The 21,348-nt window shown below is 42.4% G+C and overlaps 3 protein-coding genes across 8 annotated transcripts; 2 read left to right on the forward strand and 1 right to left on the reverse strand.

Annotated features, from left to right (window-relative positions):
• The first annotated feature begins 931 nt into the window (after positions 1–931).
• LOC130517900 (kelch-like protein 10) lies at positions 932–4,457 on the forward strand. Its single transcript, XM_057020103.1, has 5 exons — positions 932–939; positions 1,013–1,496; positions 1,753–2,370; positions 2,548–2,697; positions 2,882–4,457. The coding sequence occupies exons 1-5, from the start codon at positions 932–934 to the stop codon at positions 3,221–3,223; spliced, it is 1,602 nt and encodes a 533-aa protein (XP_056876083.1). The 3' UTR covers positions 3,224–4,457.
• A 1,976-nt stretch (positions 4,458–6,433) lies between these two features.
• Positions 6,434–8,910, forward strand: LOC130517908 (kelch-like protein 10). The gene is made up of 5 exons (XM_057020116.1): positions 6,434–6,555; positions 6,731–7,214; positions 7,320–7,937; positions 8,302–8,451; positions 8,558–8,910. The coding sequence occupies exons 1-5, from the start codon at positions 6,434–6,436 to the stop codon at positions 8,861–8,863; spliced, it is 1,680 nt and encodes a 559-aa protein (XP_056876096.1). The 3' UTR covers positions 8,864–8,910.
• A 266-nt stretch (positions 8,911–9,176) lies between these two features.
• phka2 (phosphorylase kinase, alpha 2 (liver)) lies at positions 9,177–20,914 on the reverse strand. 6 transcript variants are annotated; one of them, XM_057013746.1, is made up of 33 exons: positions 20,666–20,914; positions 20,444–20,558; positions 19,564–19,722; positions 19,316–19,363; positions 18,829–18,997; positions 18,655–18,737; positions 18,107–18,187; positions 17,942–18,040; positions 17,724–17,870; positions 17,389–17,442; positions 17,162–17,284; positions 16,977–17,072; positions 16,807–16,914; positions 16,621–16,699; positions 16,415–16,549; positions 16,193–16,302; positions 15,962–16,106; positions 15,391–15,469; positions 15,149–15,306; positions 14,899–15,069; positions 14,060–14,169; positions 13,846–13,982; positions 13,576–13,738; positions 13,210–13,289; positions 13,014–13,092; positions 12,805–12,934; positions 12,636–12,737; positions 12,276–12,394; positions 12,087–12,110; positions 11,766–11,819; positions 10,931–11,164; positions 10,664–10,864; positions 9,177–10,581 (listed from the first exon to the last, which is right to left on the reverse strand). In XM_057013746.1, exons 2-33 carry the CDS (start codon positions 20,519–20,521, stop codon positions 10,408–10,410), a joined length of 3,729 nt encoding a protein of 1,242 aa, XP_056869726.1. In that variant the 5' UTR covers positions 20,522–20,558; positions 20,666–20,914; the 3' UTR covers positions 9,177–10,407. The 6 variants fall into 6 exon arrangements, with proteins under 6 accessions (XP_056869726.1, XP_056869723.1, XP_056869732.1 ...); XM_057013743.1 differs by having other exon boundaries at positions 20,444–20,542; positions 20,666–20,913; XM_057013752.1 differs by lacking the exon at positions 12,087–12,110 and having other exon boundaries at positions 20,444–20,542; positions 20,666–20,913.
• Positions 20,915–21,348: the final 434 nt, after the last annotated feature.

The following is a 21,348-nucleotide window of genomic DNA, read 5'->3' on the forward strand; positions in this document are numbered from 1 at the left end:
CTACTTCCAGCCTAGTCTTATAGCAAAAAAGAATATTGAATTCCAGTTTTCCATTGGAATAAATCCTGTTATTGTATCCTGTGTTCACTTTTACTCATCCTTCTCTATCTTAATGTCTATTTGTTTTCCCGGATGGAGCTACAGGAAGTTGTTCATCACAGAATTTATCCAAGTGCTGGTATCTGACTGCTGTTTCCCCAAGCGAGAACCACTGATGGGTGCAACCTTCCCCACCTGTTTGGAACTACATCAGCCCAATCCAACCCACTTTACTTATACGGCACATTTTTTTAAAGTACAAGCTTTTCAAAGTGCTGTATAAGGTAAAATAATATGAAATAAATAAGAGCACTGTCTTAAAACACAAAGAACATGAAATCTAAAAAATATAAAAGCAGCAAAGCTGTGTAATAGGTTAAATAAATAAAAGGATGCAAAACACTATCTTAAAGCACAAAAATAAATCAATCAAAAGAGGCACAAACCACAAAGAAGATAGAATAAAACCCAAGGGCTGTATTAAGTTTGCAGAGAAGAACGTCTGCCAACAAGGCTACAATGAGATGGAGCAGTATCACTTCCTGGTACTGAGCCAAAATCAGATCAAAACACAAAGACAACTTTGCCAGCTTTGATGTAAGATTTTTATATTGGATTTATATTTATTTTGAATGTGTGTATATATGTAAACAAACATATATGAATATTTATATACGATAAATCTGTGTGTATTTGCATCAAAAATACACTTAATATGACAGACTTTGGAAGTTCCGATTTTATTACGCCTACTTCTTTTACTGATGCAGTCATTCAAGTTCAGAATGTTCATTTCCACATCCACAAGATTATCATGTGTAAATGCAGTTCAGTCTTTAAGTATGTTGGTACATCTGTCCAATATCTACAATCTCACATCATTTGCCCCATAATGTCAATGTGTGTTTCCTGTGATCACCTGTCTGTCGTTGGTAAATAGATAAAATACTGTCTCATTCTTTCTCAACCACAGAGCTCTCTTCATACGCTGGTCAAATCCTGAGGAAAGGCATTTCGTTGTAATAGACTTCTCTCCAGAAGTGATGCGGCTCATCTTTGAGTTTGCTTACAACAACAACATTCCTCTGTCAGAAAAGACAATCCGGGAGTTGCTCCGGGCAGCTGGTTTTCTCAATATAATGAGTATTTCAGTTAAATGCTGCACCTTTCTTGGCAATATGCTCTGCGCCGATAACTGCATCGACATCTACCAGCTGACCAAATACAACTTCTGCACCCAACTGGAGCAAAAGGCATACAAATTCATTCTAAATAACTTTGACTTGATTGAATCGGGTGAAGAGTTCTTTCAACTTGATATGGAGCATTTCTGCAGCATAATTGCCAGCGATCATCTTTGTGTGAGTAGTGAGGCTGTTGTCTTCAGGGCTGTTGTTCGGTGGATCAACCATGCAGTGGCAGACAGAAAAGAATTCACAGCCATTCTATTTTCCAAGGTAAAATCTATACTTTTATTCTTATTGCTGTAGATAATTACACAGTAGTGTAATATCTCTGACCTTTAGCCTCCTAATTCATTAACTATGTGTAGGAATATCACACACCCAAACTAGTTATTGTCTTCAGGCATCTTAATCACAAGACTGAGTCCTTAACTCAGTCCTATAGTGATAGTTAAGGAGGTTTGGTCCAAAGACAAAAGCCATGTGTTTAAAGTTTGAGCTGTTATTCATTTATATTGTCTCTCTGCAGGTCCGGCTATGTTTTTTATCTTATGAATACATCCGCCTCAATATGCTGCAACATGAGCTGGTGAATAATAATTCTTTGTGCTGCCGAAATATCGAAGTGGGTTTCAACATCAAGGAGCAACTGGATGCATTTGACCCCCCTCTGACTGTTGCCCGTAATGCTATGGCTTACCCCCGCTATCCAAAAAACATCTTATTGGCTACTGGAGGCTGGAGCGGCAACAACCCCACCCACGCAGTTGAAGCATACGATATCAGCACACACCACTGGGTCGTTCCTGGAACCCAACTTGATCGTCGACGTGCCTATCATGGTGTTGTCTTTTTAAACGACAACATGTACTGTTTGGGGGGCTTTGACCGGTTGGAGAAATTCAACCTTATGCAAAGGTATGACTTCTCTACTGGCATGTGGAGCGAGGCAGCCCCCATGCACTACCGGCGCTGCTATGTCAGTGTAACTGTGTTAAATAGAAAAATATATGCAATGGGGGGCTATGATGGGTTTGAGAGACTAAAAACTGCAGAATCATACGCTCCCGAGACAAACCAGTGGACTCTTGTTGCATCAATGAATGAGCAGCGAAGCGACGCCAGCTGCACTACACTCAACAACAAGGTGGGTACGGTAAGAGAACAGCTGGCAATAACAGTTTAGGAATAGAGGCCTTGTGGTTTTTCATTCTTTATTTAAATAGCCACACTTAGAAGTGCACAGCTGAAAATAGCAAAGACAGGGTTGCAATACTGTAGCCCAGTCACGCGAGAATGATAACTCTCCCATTTCTATCGGCAGATTTATATTTGTGGTGGATTCAATGGTACAGAGTGCCTCCAAACGTGTGAGAGTTACAACCCAGAAGTGGACCAGTGGACGCTGTTTGCACCCATGAGCATTCAGCGTAGTGGAGTTGGTGTGATTGCTGCTTTAACCTATGTTTATGCAGTAAGCATCAACATTTCATACCCGCATCTTAGATGCATCAGTATATTTTCAATGGCACAAATGTTTTAGGTTTTAAGTCTTCATTGTTCTAGAATTATACTAAAAGAGTCGTACCCTTGCCAAATTACACCAGGCATTTAAATTGTGTGACTGGTTTCGCTAATTCATGCTTTTACTTGCATAGATTGGTGGCTCTGATGGGAATGTGCGTCTACGCACTGCAGAGGTCTACAACCCCGACTCAGACATCTGGAATCCATTGTCACCCATGCACAACCCCCGGAGCAACTTTGGGATTGAATTAATGGATGGTTTAATATTTGTTATCGGGGGCTTCAATGGCGAAACCACCACCCGTAAAGTTGAGTACTACAATATCGAGACTGATGACTGGAATGAAGCAGATGACATGGACGTTTCTCGCAGTGGACTGAGCTGTTGTTTAGTGACCGATCTCCCCCGTATAATCAATTATATATACCCTCGTAAAATACTTCCTTTGCTAAAAACTAAGAAAGGAAAGTGAGAAGAGCTCCTGCTCTGCAGTGTAAATGATCCACCTTTGCAACGTTGAACATTTTGAAATCTTACAAAAGCAACTTGTTCTTGTCTCAATATTATTAACAGCATAGCTAAAGATAAGGAGATTCAATAACAGAATAGTTTTGCTGTTATCTTGCTTTCTGAAATGGCCAGAGGACTGAATTTAACTGTTATGCACATTAAATTTAGTGCCTTATTGGCTGTCACGACCATTACAATTAGGGGTTAACAGACCTTGTATTGTATACAAGGAGTTGAATGGAAGTGAATATTATTGTCTGCCTTTTAGATTTTTATATTAAAATTATTACTCGGGATTATTGTTCACTGAACGTTACTTATGCAGGAACTAAGAACACAAAACCCTACGTGCTGTGCAGGTAGGTTTTGCTATTAGATATTAGGGGAAGGGGGATTATTTGGCAACATTCATTTCAAAACTGTCCAATTCTGTAATTCCTGCACTGACTATATGGTGTCTTAAAAGAAATTATAGTTCTTTTAACTTCCAAATCATTCATGCATTTATTAATCATGACTGATTTATTAATTTATTAGCTGTTTACATATCTGATATTTTGTGCCATCCAGTTTTTAAGCATTTTTCCTTTTAGAATATGTTGAGTGTCATTAAGTCTTTAAACACACTTTGATAACTAGATGTCAGAGATCAGTGACCTCTTTTATATCTATTGCCAAAAACGTGCTATTTTGGACTAGTACCTACTTAGTGTGACTGGACTTGACGAGGGACACTTTGGAAGTGGATTGACATCACTGGCGAGTCAGAGGAGTCACATGTTTCAGAAAATTCAAACCCACCATTTTTAAGTCCCCATAACAGCAACATCTGTATTTCACTCCCTCACATCACTGGACAATCAGTGGGATGAACAGAAAAGATTGGGAGGTTTTTATACAAAGGACTGGAAATGGTTTGTTTCCTGGTTGTTTACTGTATGCAGACATTAAGCTGGCTAGTTATCCACCAGTGCTAACGCCATCCTCTGCTTTTATATTGAAATTGCATTGTTACTGATAAAAAACAGAAATTCAGCCTGTTGGCAAATTTGATAAAGTGAAACAATGTTGGTATTGCTTAAAAGTTGTTTTGCATGTCACAGTTTTGTGTTTTCTTGCTACATTTTAAATTTTGCACATTGCAAATGTGTTTGGATTTTGTCCATGACTGTAATAAACACTTTATTCTATTGTGATTCTGTCTTTTGTATTAAAACATGATAAAAGAGCCCACAGTACAAAACATTTATCAGAGATGAATCAGTTGCATTTGCCAACAATGTGTGAATTTACATGCAAATCAAATTCGGACTACTTAACGCTCAATTGTGTGCATAGTTTATGCAACTGGACAAAGGAGTTTGCAGCTGGATGATGGGTGGAGTAAAGCCACCTCCTCCGCTAGGTGGCGATATTTTACTCTGCTGGGCCATGCTAGTTGACCTTACATCACACCGCAACAATCCATATAGAAGTTAATAAGGTAAAAGCCACGGCTAAATCAAACTCAATGCTTGGCATGGGTACCACACAACTCACCCACAGCATTACATATCACACAGACTTTTGGTTGATTCTGTTCTACACTATACTTTAGGTTTATTCATGATTTACCAAAAGATTCATTTTGGTTTGTTTAATGTGTGAACACCCTTTTCACCACTAACTGTCCTGGTTTGGAAACTGATTTCCTGCAGTAGTTCCATTACATAAAATCAATGCTAATGCTGTAAGTGGAAGCCCTAAGAATCATCCCAAATTAGTATGTATAATGTAGCCAGACTACCACTCCCACACAAGCTCAACATCCATATGATTTCGTAATTTGAGGCCAAACTCGCCCATGCGATTCACGCTTGAACTACATTTTGTTTTATAGTTTGGTGACCTGCGAGCAGAAGCTTCAAAATGAGCAACCAGTAGTGAGCTGGTACAGGCAAGTATTAAGGGAACGATGCAATGCTTATGTAGCTGAAAAAGCTCAATATTTCTTTTTAAGTTGTGGATTGACTGGCTGTATCCTCCAGGAGGCCTTGCAATATCCATTTGCTCTGTGCCCCACCACTAACACAGCGCTCATGGTGGCTCTTAAATGCTCCAAAAGCAGAACATACAAACAGCACGTGAAGTATTGATGCATAAACTGTTAGGATTCAGTGTATTTTGTTGTTTTTCCAGTTCTTTCCCCTTTCCCTGGGAGGCAGGTTTGAAACACCACCTCCTTCACCTGCAGCTCATCTGGGTTGATCAGCTCGGCAGCTTTAAAGAGCGGCTTGTTTTTGTTTGTGGTAGATCCTCTGTGGTAACACTTGGCTCACTTTACCGCCGTTTTTTTAGATTGGATTTTTGCTAGTTTGCCTTCCTTGTGAGTTTTTTACTTGTTTCACCTCTGTCTTGTTTTTTTAAATTTATTTCTGCAGCTCCCGGTTCACTGCTGCTCTGATCAGCCTGACTTGTCTCCTCACTACCCAACTATTGTTTGCTAACTTCTTTATGGAATGATGTGGTGTGACATAAAAGGTAAACTGGTGTGGCCTAACAACAAAGTAAAACAAATCGCCGCCTAGCGGAGGAAGGTGGCTTGACTCCGCCCATAATTTGGCTACTGCATACTCCTGGGGTCAGAAAGTCTGGTTCCATAAATTAAGCACACGGATTATGTGACAAGTGTACAGTAGTCCAATTGTAGTGCAGTGGAAAAAGCAACTGACATGTTAATGATTCCACAGCTGCCACTTACCTCTACACCACGTGCACTGAGCTCATTAAGTTTTCAGACAACCTAACATGAAATGCTATAATCATTATTGGACTTTAATATTCTTGGACAGCAGATCCAGAATTAAAAATTGTCCTGTGCGTATTTGTAGCGACACTAGGAGATAAACACACTGACTTCAGATACTGGTATAATTTGTTTCAATCTTTGTAGTGACTGTAGTTTTTCAAGATCAAAGCATTTTGAGCTATATGAAAGCATTTTGATCCTAGATTATTTGACTCATATAAGCATAAAGCACAAAGGGTATGTTAATCTTGGTGGTAACACTAGTAGCGTGTACTTTGTTCACTACTACAGAAAACTGATGCTTTTTTTTAACATCTTTACAGAAACAAAGAAGCTGTGGTTCTCTCTAATTCAACAACCTGCTCAAGACAAACTAGCAAAAGGATGTCAGAATCATTGTATTCCAAGTCCTGCGACAACAGTTTTACTGATGCAATCATCAAAGTAGGCCATGCTGAATTTCAAATCCACAAGATCATCCTGTCTAAATGCAGCAGATATTTCCAGTAAGGGAATAGCAGCTTTTGCTGAAATTGCTTTTTATTTTAAAGCCACACTGGAATGTTGATCTTGTACGCCTATAGGGAAGGCGTAATAATGTGTGTCTCTGTATTGTATTCAGTCACTTGACATTTTGCAATAAGAGATAATTATACATTTATATAATTTCAACTTCCACAGAGCCCTATTTACAACCTGGTCAGCACCAGACAAGAACGTCTATGAGATACCAGACCTTTCTCCAGATGTGACACGGCTCATCATTTTTTATGCATACACCAGCACTGTGCCCGTGACATCCACTAATGCCATGGAACTTCTTCTAGCAGCTGACCGGTACAATGTATTAGGAATTGTAGAAGTTTGTTGCGACTTCCTGATGGAGATGCTCTCTACTGAAAACTGCATCGGCATCTGGCAGTTCAGCGACGTCTGCTACTGCTCCCAACTGCAGGAAAAGGCATTCCAGTTTATCCTTTATAACTTTGATCAAGTTATTTCCAGTAAGGAGTTCCATCAGTTGTCTGTGGAGGAACTTTGCGACATCTTTGACCACGATGAACTTAATGTGAAAAATGAGAGCATTGTGTTTGAGGCCATCTGTAAATGGATCAGTCACAATTCTGAAAGAAGAAAGAGACATTTTGCAATACTCTTGCCAAAGGTAACTATTATCCTGTTGCTCCAATTGTACCCGATAAAAATGACATATTGGAAAGAGTGTTTGTAAAAATCATCATGGTCATAATGCTGCATTCTTTTGTTGTAGGTCCGACTGGCTTTGTTGAGTTTAGAGTACATCATCACCAACATGGTTACCAGTGAGCTGATGAACAACAATGCTGAGTGCTGGGAAATGGTGCTCAGTTCTCTGCAGTTGAAAATGCAGATGGCTACAAGCATCCCTCCGTTAATCACCACAGGTGACACGGTTGCTCACCCTCGCGTGCCCAAAGATATCCTCCTGGCTATTGGAGGCTGGATTTATGAAGACGTTCTTGACGTTATTGAAGCGTATAATGTTCGGATTCAGTGCTGGGTCAGCATCCCACACCATCTCAACCGTCCCCGTGCCTACCACAGCAGTGTCTTCCTAAATGAGTCCGTCTACTGTTTGGGCGGCTATGACGAGCAGGAGAATTTCAGCAGCATGTGCAGGTTCGACCTTAACACGTGCACCTGGCACGAAGTGGCCCCCATGCACTATCGCCGGTGTTACGCGAGTGTGACTGTGCTAGATGGATATATCTATGCACTGGGAGGCTATGATGGGACGAGTCGACAGAAATCTGCAGAGCGCTACATGCCTGACACCAACCAGTGGAGCCTTATTACGCCCATGCACGAGAAGAGGAGCGACGCCAGCTGTACGACTTTGAACAACAAGGTGGGTAAAACAAAAATGCAGCCAGAATGAAATACCTGACCAAACCCCAAAGTCCTGCTGTTCTGGTGGATGGAAGGACACCAAAAGCTCAGTGGTACAGTCTAATCATTCCACCGTTGGCCATAGATAGATGAACCATACCGCTAGTTGGACACTAGCAAACGTAGAGCCTACGTTCAACATTTTTGAGCAGAACTTTAAGAGTTAAGTCATGATGCACGTACAACTATAATCTGACCATGATCTGAATATTCAGTCTGAGCAATTTAGCCAAGGAATGTGTTCACTTGTTAGAGAAAATGTATTCTCCACAAAATACTTTTCATTATTTTATTACAAAAGTTTAAACTTGTCCCCCTCCCAGATTTACATTTGTGGTGGATATGATGGTGAAGAGAGCGTCCAAACAGGTGAGTTTTACGACCCAGAAACAAACCAGTGGACAATGATTGCCTCCATGGGCACCCAGCGTTCTGGCCACGGTGTAGTCGCCTACGTAGGTCACATTTATGCGGTAAGTGTTAGCGGCAGCACATTCTGATTTCTAAATCCTTTTTCTAATCCTGACTTGACTCCAAGTGTCTGTTCCTTCTCGTCACCTGTCCTTTTTCCTCCAACAGGTCGGTGGATTTGATGGCCATGAACACCTAAAAAGCGCTGAGGCCTACAACCCCCAAACAGACTCATGGAATCCTGTGCCCAATATGCTTACTGCACGCAGCAACTTTGGTTATGAAGTAATTGAGAATCGGGTATTTGTTGTCGGGGGCTTCAATGGGTTCAGGAGCATCTGCTCTGCTGAGTGCTACGATGCAGATGCTAAGAGGTGGTTTGAGGTCGAGGAAATGGAAACTCCCCGCTTCGGATTGAGCTGTTGCCTGATATCTGGGTTCCCCGACCTGACTCGGAAGTTTTTTTGCCTGTGACAGCCAGCCAGCCAGACCATGCGTGGTCTAAAGGGAGGAATGAAAGTCTAGATCAGGTCACTGGGAGCTCTGAACCTGAGTTATCTGCGCTGAATAAAGATCATTTAGAGAGGACAGGAGGACCTATGTAAATCCATACAATGACATCTCCCCAAAGCTGAGGGAAACTACTCCAGAGGAGAAGACAGTATCCAGCATATTCCTTGATGTGCTACACTGTCTGATCCAAGTTTGAATCTGGTGTCACCTATTTGGTTCAGTGTAAACAGCAAGTTTCTGCAGCTACAAATCACTCCAGGAGTTCCACACAAACTGCAATCAGCTCACATATATTTATTGCATGAACATAAAATCAGACATGGTACATTGACAGTATTGAGCACCTCTTGAACCTTATCAGTTTTCTAAATCCACCTTTTCCATGTTGACATTAACATGTTGGCATTCTGTTTAGCTTTCACTACACAAATCTTGGATTGTGGTGAATTTAATGGTTCTTTACTCTGAATGGAAGATTCTTCAATCCTCTGACCCATATAATCCTTCCCTAAATACGAGCCACGCTTACACTGTATACAGGTACACATAATCTTAATCACTTTACTTTAAAGCAGGAGGAATAAATGTGCCAAAAATAAGCATACCTCAACTGTCACCACGACCGCTCAGTCTTAATGACATACTATATTTATAGCTTATACAGATTTTACTTCCATTTATTGCATAAGAAGGAAGATAAACACATTTCTCAGACTTCTTGGCTCACATTAATGCTAGACTATTAGGACAATATTTCATACATGTAGCAAGTGCACTGACATTTTAATCCATTTAAAAAAATTTTTTTTGGGATGATCAATATTTAGGATTATTTTCCCAAAAGTATTAGTAAAAGCAAAACAAATTATTGATCTGTTGCAATAAAACAAAATTCTGCATCACAAGACAAAACTTGTTTTTTTCCTCATACACAACAGCCCAAATTGCAAAACAGCCAAACTGCAATTCAGTCATCACAAAAATGCTGCATTTCAGTCTGCTTGAGTAATAAACTCAGACGAATATAGTATAGTACAGTATTAATACAGGCAGTAGTAATACACATTATATAACATAGTAAGTTGCAAGCCCCTTGTTTTGATCATCACCTGTGATCTTTGGAAGATCAAAGGTCAAGGTCCCTCAGAGATCTGAAACAGTACATTGCTAAATTTAATGGGATTTTCCTTGGCCCATTGTCATTTCTTGAAAATCCCATTAAAATCCATTCATAAATTTTGAGTTATTTTGCTAAAAGACAAACAAAGGCTGCCATAGAACCTTGGCAGAGGTATTAAGTTCACAGTGCTGGCTTACAGACAGTTGTTTTTATAATCATTTGCAGTCACTGCACAAGGCAACATGTAAGTTTATTATCATTTAAGAACAGGATATTTTAGTACTATTAAAAGCTCAGCATAAATATTTGGAGGTGATAATGAAATGCTCTACCCTTTGAGTATTTCAAGTCTATAAGGAGTTGTGAAACATACTGGTTTTCTTTTTTACTGCATTATGCAGCTGGAGCTTGGTAGAAAGTCCTGGATGTAAGTGACCGCTGCCTTGGACAGATAAGTCATGGTTCCATAAATGCCACTAGGGGCGCTATCATAGAAAAAGTTGCAGATACCAGTCTCAGGATCCTTCTCAAGGAAATAATCACCAGCACTGTAAGATTTCTGGAAAGGTAGAGATGGAACAGAAGCTGATGTGAAAACAGATAAATGCGTGAACATGAATTCTTCCCCTGTTTGTAACTACCTGGTCAGTGAGGAAGAGGTCGTTTGCCAAATGAAGGATGCGGTCCACATAGATAATACTGCCGATGCTCTCCACATCCACATCAGCTACCAGACCCAGGACCATCACAGACTCCACAAGCAGCTGCCTGTACTCCGGCTGAGGGACGTGGTTCAAGACTGACTCCACCTGAACGGCAAACTTGATTTCTCCCGCTGTCATCTGCGAGGAAAAACACATGACATCCGTGGCGTTTAAAACCAACCCCCTCTCCCAGCGGGAGCATACCTCTCTTGTGGTGGAAGAAGGAAGCACGTATCCATCGATAGAGAGGCCGTGACACTTCTGGAGGATCTTCCAGACCTTCTGGTAGAACCCCACAGGTACTCTGTTGATGGCTCCGTCCAGCCTGCGTCTCCTCAACCACTGGCCCTGCCTCTCCACCCAGTGCAGCTGCCCGTCTCCTGGACCAGGGCCCACAGGAGAAAGGATGCCACTGGGGGTGGAGGGGCTGCTGCAGCGCTGTGGTGACATCAGTCAGTGTCCTGTGTTAGTGTTTCAAACATACACTGGTGGCCTCCAACCTTACCTGCATGCATTTTAATCTAGTCGTAATAAAACAAGCCTTTATGGGCATAATTTAATGAACAAAAAACTGGCTGAAAGTGAAATGCTTTTTTATTTCTCAGTCCCTGACCTGTCAAAAAAATACATGAAAATAAGGTTGAATTATTTTTAGATTCACGGTTGCCTTTCGCAGAAAAGCTCCAGCATAAAATGGATTGAATCAATCATGCACAATTTCTTTAGCACATTCAATAATAGGGCTTGATATTGCACATTTGCTGTATGCCAAATAATCCCAAAATCTCAAGATTTGAAAGATGAATTTACTTTATGATAAATATAGAGACGATTATTAGACAACAGTAAAAAACAGAAATTAAGTTGGAATTCAGGGTTTTGTTCTCTTTAAAATGTGGAAGGCAATAAACAAGCAGCCTTATTATTAAGTGCCAAATCACACAATTGTTAAAGCGCGTACATAAATATGAAATCTGAAGAAAAAGTGCCAGGAGAAAAATCAAGGCGATTCAAAGCAAATGAGGTGACATTGTTTTACCGTGGAGCGAGGCGAGGTGACATTGCTACTCAAGGAATAACCCCCGCTGCAGATCTATGCATGGATATGGATGACAGATGAGAGAACGCTTTGAGATGGTTTGCAGGGATGTTCCAGGCAGAGTTCTGTGACATTTGATGGCTTTTTAACCAGAATTTCAAGCATGGAGCAGCGTTGTAACAGTTGTAAACAATTGTTGCAGGACGCATGAAGGAGCGGCAGGACAAGCATATCCTACAGATATGTGATGAGTTAGTTTCAGGTGCGAGCACCATTGATCTCATGAACAGGATTTAGTTTAGTTTCATGCTAAGAACCCACACTGAGAGGCCTCGATTCATCCAGCTGCAACCCAAAGCAAAAACACTGTTAGTAGAGACAGACAGACAGACAGACAGACAGACAGACAGACAGACAGACAGAGACACACACACACACACACACACACACACACACACACACACACACACACACACACACACACAGACCATTATTTTCTATGCTTCCCACCTGCTTTATCTCACTCTTAAGTTTACGTATTCCTGTCCGTTCAGTCTTGGTGGCTCCAGTGTGGCCAATTTCACGGATGGAGATGGCAGGACTGGTGGCTGTTGACTGGATAGGACGCACTAATGGACACAAAATAACCCCTTAGATGAAAATTACAAACATGTTCTTCTCCCCTACCATGATCAAACTATCAGGAACACGGACCGTTTTGTCCCTTTTCTGGTCTCGGCCAACTATACATTTCAAACGCTGAATTACTGTAAGCTAACGGATTTATAATCAAGCTTGTAGTTTGTAATCAAGTGAGTATTTGGGTACATACAGTGACTACAAAGAGTGACAGACAAAAGGAAAACTCACTGCTCCTCTCAACCCCAAACTCCTTGCCGCTGAGGATATGATGCAGCAGGTTCTTCATATCAAACGGGCTCAGGCTCATCAAACTCTCAGACGCTTCTTCTCCTGTGGAAGGGTGATATTTTTTTAAGAGTTCATCTGTAGGTTTGGATGATGGAGGCTGTTTTCCTACCAGAGCAGTGCAGGCTGCGAGCAAGCTCAGTGGCCATCACTTGCATTATCAGTCCTATCCTGAGTCGCAGCATGTCTCCGAACAGCGCAGGTTGAGAGCGGATGTACATGGCCAGATACACCATAATTTCCTGTGTGGTGATCAAGCGATTTGCTCTAAACAAAGGAAACAAAAAAAGCCTAGCGGTAGCCCAGATATTAAATATTTACCTGAGTGAGAACAGCAACACTGATATCCTGACCGCTGGCTTCATATATGAGAGTGTTTAACTCCTCAGGTGGAAGTGGACTGCAGGGAAACAAGAGAAGGAGCAAGAATGTTTGGGTCCCGACACTGCATTTCTTTCATAAAAGGCTTCACAGGACCAAAGATTTTAGGTTTTTATGATGAAATGTGCTGGCATACACTGTGATGACTCTTTCCCGAGGTTCAGGAGGAAGACCTACTGTCAGCTGCTTATGATGGGAGATCAGATCTGTGCAGGCCTGAGGAGCAAACATAAAAAGGTTAAAGTATTTTTAGCGGGATGCAGACTGTGAGTCATTTTTCAGAAACTCACAGAAAGTTAGAGATAAAGTTATTAAGGTAATATTAATGCCAACGCTGCCTACAAACGTCAGCTTAACAGTGAAGTGCAGAAAAACGTGTTTGCATATTTTAAAATCTTTGGCCATAAAATCTTCAGGCCAGTTTCTGATCTGGGTCTAATTATCATCTCCCCTAATATTTGATTGAGGTAAAATCCTATTTACATATTCGTGAGTCACCGACCTCAGCAAGGACTTCGACTCGTTTGCGTAGTATCCCAGAGATGTATCTGATGAGCCCCCACTCTTTGCAGGCTCCAGCTTGGATGTACAGCTCTTCCAGTAGAGTGTGCACGCTGACGCCACCCTGTCCTGGACCTGACAACTCCACCAGCCAATCAGCACCTCTGAGCAACACATACAAATGTAGGTACATAGCTCACAAAATTCTGACCCACGGATCCAGTCATCAGTATTTTCAGCTCTTCGTTCATTTCAGCTTTATTATTCATACTTCATAATGTAAAGGATGTAGAGTATGTCAGCCTGGTCCTGTAACGTCGGACATTCTTTCAGTTGCTTCACTAAGGTTGCAAAGTCGGTCTTGCCCTGTGAGTCTCGCGGCAGGTGGAGGTCAGCAGCGCTGTGGGACTTTAGTCAGCATGACAGTAAACATACTGGTCATAAAAAAGGGCACGGATATACAGGACAGAATTGAATGTGCCTACCTTGTTCTGTTTCAGGTGTGGGCCATGTTGCGGATGAGGAACATCAAGCAGATTGAGAGATCTGCGGTGTTTGCTCTTAAGAGGGGTCACAGGTAGGTACATAGAAGACTCTGAAATGTGCAGACACTGTAAATTCACACAGGAATAACTGCAATGTCACTATTTTTTTTTCATGTAAGTATATGACAAAAACCCCAAAGATCTTATTTTTTCCTTCAAGGGTCTTTAAGGGTAGATTCAGATGCTGTAGATTTCTGTAAATGAAACAACCTCAAGAACCATAGAGACGGCTGGATCAAGAACTCCACTGGCCTCAGAGTGACCTCTACTGGTCATTTTGCGATGGTACATCCAAATGATTTGATTATTATTGATGTTTAAGTATTAGGCGCTCCTTAATCTTAAGGAATACAAGCATAAATGAGCTCCATGAGAGGAAGGATGTATAAATGATAAAAAATAATTTTTATTTTGTGTATTAACAATTCTGGAACTTAAATATCACCTCAAAAGCTCATCATTTGAAGGGACATTTGAAGACAGAGCACATCTTGACTATCTCGTCATCGATCTTGAGAATATCTTAGAGTGACACACTAGACAGAAAGGGCTCTTTCTCTGGCAGTGAATGTTTGGCCAGCTGTGGAATACTTTGGCCGGACAACAAAGGTCAGTGTCCTTTTTTTGGAATAGAAAACGGAACAAACTGACCCATTATATGTTGACTACTTAACTGAGTGAACTGAAACGTGCTATCTGTCTTCATTTTTTACATTTCTGAAAATTTGAGCACAGATGCACAGATAAACCAGCATATATCAGATGCATTAACAACTCACTGGGCACATTCAGGCCCTGGACCTGGGCCATAAAAGACAAGATGTCTCGGGTGGTGTGTTCAGCACTGAAGACATGGTGCTGCCCCCTCTGGATGGGAGGAAGATGGAACTTTTGTGTCGTGCTGTGGAGCAACTGGGTGAGATACTGGTCAAACTTGTCTTTTGAGACATCTAGAATAAAACAGATAAACTCCATGACTGCAAATGCATCCAACAGGACTCAGAACATCACAGCACACTTGATTATTACCTGAGGGTCCATAATTGTTGTAGTCATCTTCAAATTTATCCTCCTCCTCCTGCTCCTCATCATCCTCTAATAAGCTGTCATCATGTTCCTCATCCAGAAAACTGAGGCGGGTGTGGAATGAAGTGGTCTGGAAAGTGGAGAGGTCTGACATCTGCACCCTGCAGAATCATTGAAATAATACTTCTACAGCACAAACAGGAGACGCATCAGTGAAAGAAAATCAGGCTCGGGCGGAGACAGACCTCGCACCGGCAAAATAACCATCCTGCAGTTTCCGGAGGGTGGATAAAATACACGGATCAACGGCGTCTCCATCTTCCACTGAGCAGAAAAGGGTGACAAATAACAGGAGAATGAAATTTGTGAGTCTGTGGGAAGGAGATTGGTTACAGATCAACATGTACACAAAAGGAGAGCATACAACCGAGACCGCATTATAAAATAACAATGCAGTTTCCAAAAACCTTTGATTCATCACTATCATGTCAGACGTGTCCCCTGATCAAGTTCTGGGTTGGATTTCTGCCTGCCGGAAAATATAAGAGGCCAGTGATAAAGGTCTCTCTTATCATTCATCCATAAAGACACACTCACAATGCCAATAAACATCACCAGTGTCTCAAGAATTCAATGTATGGCGAAGCTGTGAGTAACTAATATTGATGCATACATCACACACAAGTGAAAATAATGAGCACATTGGCTACAAAATGAAAGTCTCTTCATTGTGAAAAATACAGAAGATATAAATATTTGATTATTACCTACAGGACTAAATTGTGTCAGTTAATTTTCCATTGAAATATTCATTACCCAGCATGCTGCGAGTGACGGGGAACGTGAGCGTGGGCCGTCCTGTCATCCTCCAGCATGAGGAGAGGTATGCCAGCTCTGTCCGTAGCATCTCCACTATCATTTGATTGTCCAGGGCCAAGTAGAAATGGTGCTGGTCCAGGAACTGAGCACGGAAAGAGCAGACATTGGAGTTCGCTTTACCAGCAAAAGGCATTTGGACGGAGCTGTGAGATTTCATCGTCGTTTGACCTGAGGAGTGAATGTGTACGTGTGATTTCTGATCTCATAGAATTTAGATGTTCCCAGAACGCCGATGTGTCTGTAGGGCCTCCCGCTCAAGCTCAGCTTCTTGCAGTTTCCTGAAATAGGGACACAAAGAGACCCCTCTACAGGTGTGAGATGGACTGGTATCATTACTCCTCCAGGACTGTTAAACACACATCTGCAGTAATGGAGAGCTTGCGTGTTTACCCAGTCTGACATAAATCTGGCTCAGGACGCGAGCAGACATGACCCTGATGGGTAAAACCTCCGCCACTGTCTGGACCACCATGCCCTGTTCGCTCAACAGCGCCTTGATCTCCTGCGACTCTGCGAGAACACAAACTGAAACAGGTGCATTTAGAACCCTGCAGTCTGAGAGGAAATCTGCACAATTCCCATGACCGATCACCAACCTTGTACGACCACGTCTGGTTTGAAGCTCGTCGAGAATCGCCTGTTGAGGGGATCGATCTCCCCCGGTGCTAAAAACCCCTTAAAAAGGCATTTCCAAAGTTCTGGTTAGTGAAAAAAAATTGCAGCGATGGAGGATTTGAGCGGTGTGGCTAATGTGGGATTTGTGGGGTTCTGTGTTAGGCTACCTCAGCCAGAAGACAGCCCAGGATATAGAGCGACTGTCCCCACATGTGTGGCAGCTGTCCCGTGGCCTCTCGGTCCACTGAGTGAGGATTTCTGTACTCCTCCTCCACCTACAAGAGACAGAATTACACATTAACTAACAGATCTATGTGCACTTTCTATACATCCATACCTTGTCAAAAGGGACGGTGTAAAGTTCAGGCAACAGTTTGATGCCGTTCTTCCCTCTGATTAAAACGCCCTCCAATGCCTCACGGTATTCCTGCACCTGTTCAGAGGACACGGTCCACCTCAGTCCATCGAATTGACTAGAATGACATGTAACAGCGTGTGGATCGCATGGATTCGTTTCAGTACCTGCACTTGATCCTCAGCAAAAATGCCATCAAGGATGAGGTAAGTCCAGAACACTGGCCACTCGCATTCAATGTTCTCAAACAGCTTCAGCTCCGCAGGATCGTAGTGCAGCCGAGTTGGGTCCTGGAAGGACAACGGTTCGGAATTACAGCCGGAATTACCCTCTAGCTCGGACTACATCACCCACAACCACAGCATTGCACAGGAATGATTTAGAATGTTTTGACCTCTTTTGGGCAGAGATATCCATCCCTGATGAAGCGGCAGCAGCCATAGCGACCCTGATTGAAAACCAGACAGGAGGAACTTTAAACTCACACAGAGATGCAAAAACTCTTCTAAAAAGAGTTTTTCCTTTTGAATAAATACTCAGATTTTTCTTTTAATAATAGATATGCGTGAATTCCTTTGATTTCATCATTACCATCCTTTTGCAAGAATGGCCTTTTCAGGGATTTATGACTATAGCTGCAGCCTTCAAGGCTGAGGTTTGCCTGGGAAACAAAAGTGAGCACAGAACCTTATTTTTTCAAAGGACATTCATAGTAACACCAGCGTCTACCTGTAGTTTGTTTATGATTTCAGATTTAGTGATGGTCACCAGGTCAGCATCCTCGACAGCGAAGGCAGGGAAGGAAATGACGGAGAGAAGGCCGGCGTCGATCTCCTTTGATGGCGAAGCTCTCGGCAGCATGGAGCAGAGGATGGACTGAAGGAAAACACACACGTGCGCTGAGCAGGACAGGAGATGCGGTAGGTGGAGACAAAGCCAAACGCTACCTGACAATGTTCAACCTCGTCAGGCAACACGTGGATGACGGACTTGGGCCCCCCGTGGGCCCCGAAGAGATCCAACTCGTCTATCGCCTCCAACGCCGCCTGAAAAACCACAGAGTGATTCACAAAGGGCGTCCCATGTAATAGCTGGTTTAGCACGCCACAAACCTTCGCCATTCCTACAGAGCTGCCGTTGAGCTCGGGGAGGCCCTGGTTAGTCTTGTCACCTCTCTCCCACATCCCATAATCCTAAAATAGACAAGCTGTTGAGCAATGCTGGAAGCGAGGGGTTAGCCACAAATATGTTAGTTCTTTTAGGGATTTTTCTGATGAACCCGATGAACCTGAATTCAATCCCAGTTTAAACAAGGATGATCGTTTCCTAGGAGACGCAAATCTTTCATCCACAACACAAACAAAAGGGCAACTTTAAATACAATATTCCCTGATGTCTGTTAACATAACATTTAAAGGACTAATTACTGTCAACATATAGCATCTTCTACATTACCCACAATTCCATTGGTTCAGTTTACTGGTATTGTTCAAGTGTATCCTCGGGCAGCTCAGACAGAAGAGGCGAGACCAAGACTAATTTATGTGAAGGACATAAAACCGAGCGATCACTATAATCAAATACTTTATAACAATAAACAACTTTGAAAGGAAGTTTATTTACCGTATTTCACTAGAACTAGATACATGCTGTTATTTACCGCCACTTTGTAGGCAGCTTCTATGTAGAAGACCAAGTTCTGGACAAAGGCGACCTCATCCAGGTTTGAGATGATGCGAAGACCTGCATGATAACACGACACATTCAGCTAACACTGTTTTTGTGTTGTTTGCTGTTGTGTTCTGTTCAAATCTGAACGTCATCACTGCACCACCTGAGGCCGTCATCTGTGCCAGCATCAGCAGGTAAATAGAGGTGGCATCCACCTGGAGGTGGCCCCATTGGTCGTCTCCAACCACCGTGGCACAGGTGGACGTTTCATATTTAGCATGCAGGCAGTCCGTCGTGCTCTGGGTGTGTTTGAACTTCTCCACTTTAGCTACCTGAAGACGTAAGACACAATATACTCAAATTACCTGCACTAACATGCAGGAATAATTTTCTGCTGAGTCAGCATGTGTCAAAAGAATTATCAATACGTTGTGTATAATACTAAAAAAAATCAAGGAAGATTAGAGTCGAGTTTTCCATTTCCATCCACACATACATTTTGATTTACTTTGTTTGTCGGCTTAACACAGGAAAACAAGCTGTGACTGACACTTGAACTCTGGTACCTGCAACGTGAAGAACTGGAGGAACTGTAAACATAAAAAAGTGACATCTGTGTGTGTTTTCCAGGAACGTGGGGGTGGCTGTACCTGTCTCATCATGCAGTGCAGAAGCCCTTGCATGAGTTTCACCACACTCTGCAAAAAAACAACACATAAATCTGTCATTCGCCAGTAAGAGAAACATTAAAGCGTTAATACTGTAAAGACTGGATAAAGCAAGGACATGAAGCTTTGTTTTTTAGAATTCTTATTTAACCCAAGGCAACAAGCAGAACAAACAAATGCTGGTGTACACATTAACCTTGTCTCCCGCTCGCCCTCAGTCATAAACACACCTGCTCCAGTTCGTAGGCCTTGGCCTTGTCTTCATCGCGGTCAGCGTTCTTCCGGTAGGCCATGCCAAGCCCCCACACAGCCAGGATGCTGTAGACATTATCCCTCACCCAGGCGTCCTTCTTCTGGACACTCGCGGGTAAAAGTCCAGTCACTGGGTTCTGAAAAATGTTGGAATTTTAAAGCGTTTCTGGCTGAGCTACTTATCAGGCTTGTCTTTTAGGTTAAAGGTGCACAGCGGGGTTTCTTTTAGCTGCGAGCATTTTGACGTCTCCAAAACATGTTAGTCCTAACTAAGTTTTGACCATGTCTCAAAAAGCAGCTGCAGGTTTCTGAGTCATTTGGTAGCCATTTAATTAACAATTAAATATATTAATTATATTGTAATTTGACATGATCTGAGGCCCTTCCTTTATCAACTCTGAGCCTTCTGGGCCACCATTCAACTCAGACAGCTGCTGAGTGTGAACGAAAGTGCAGACAGATAAAGATGCATACTTTCCTAGACCCAACCTATACAGTACACTTGACCTTTGCCCACACAGCTCAGTTTGCAAAACACTTGCATATGTAGGCCTGCAACATGGAGGTGCTGACCTGAATGCACCTAAACATAGTTATGTATTGTACTAATACTTGCAAATATTCAAACTTTACACTATGAATTCAGTCCCTATTTATGGATTAGCTGTGGAATTGACGTGTATACTGTAAAGTATTTGATATTTTACTGTAGATTGAGGGAAAACCTGATATAGGGTGGGGATGTTCCTACGGGCGCGTAAACAAGATCATATGATTCCATATTGCCACAATAACAGCTGCAGAACAACACGAATATACAGAGCTGTCCGTTGACTTAAACGGTCTATCTGGGCTCACCTGGAAACCTAAGATAGTCTCATGCACCAGCCTGGCATAGCCGTCGAGCCTCACTCCTGAGTTACTGCGGCTCCTCATCCTCGCTGTCAGAGATCATCACTGCACACACACACGACTTTACAGTATCCATCAAAGGGAATTCCACGCTTCGTGAGGCGTATGTACGCAAATGATTACCACCCAAGAGAGGACTATTCTAAAGGAATCGCGGTTAAAACTCACAGCGCAGCGAGAAATCTCTCCGGTCAGCCGATCTGATGCGACATCTTCCGCAGCGGCTACAGTCTGCTAGCCTATTAGCAGCCTGCTGATCATGGCGGCAGAAAAAAACAAAATCATAAAAATCGGAGCTCGGTCGGCACCCAGAGCTGTTTAACTGGTTCAGGTGTTGAATGGGGCTTGTAGCTGTCAGACGTTTCGCAGTGACGTTACGCAGGCGACAGGCGACAGGACCTTTATTCTGAAAGGAAACACACCGAGTTCCTGTTTTCTCTGACATTGACAGCAGAGGGCGCCAACACGCCGATCTGGGCGCGTCCATGCGGCGGAATTAGTAGCTGGACTAAAGTTGACGTTTCATCTGTTTGCGCTACATGATGTATATGATTACCTACGAAAATTGAAAAACGATGTCTGAATTATCGGGGATAAATTAAGTGAGCCTCCATTGTGAATCAAAATCTAATATTGTGGCAGGACGAGGAACGACTCGGACAAAGCAAATGGTTTGGACGTCTTTATACCGCATCCACCAGACAATACTAAATGGAGCTTCGAACAGTGCATCTAATCAAGGGCCAACCATCACCCCATGCATCACCTGGGTGTGAGATACACCCCTATGTGTCCGCCACACAATCAGCCTAAAATGGATCTCGGGGGCTCCTGTGGAACATGTGGACTTT

This window comes from Takifugu flavidus, chromosome 2, assembly GCF_003711565.1.
Source record: "Takifugu flavidus isolate HTHZ2018 chromosome 2, ASM371156v2, whole genome shotgun sequence".
NCBI lineage: Eukaryota > Metazoa > Chordata > Actinopteri > Tetraodontiformes > Tetraodontidae > Takifugu > Takifugu flavidus.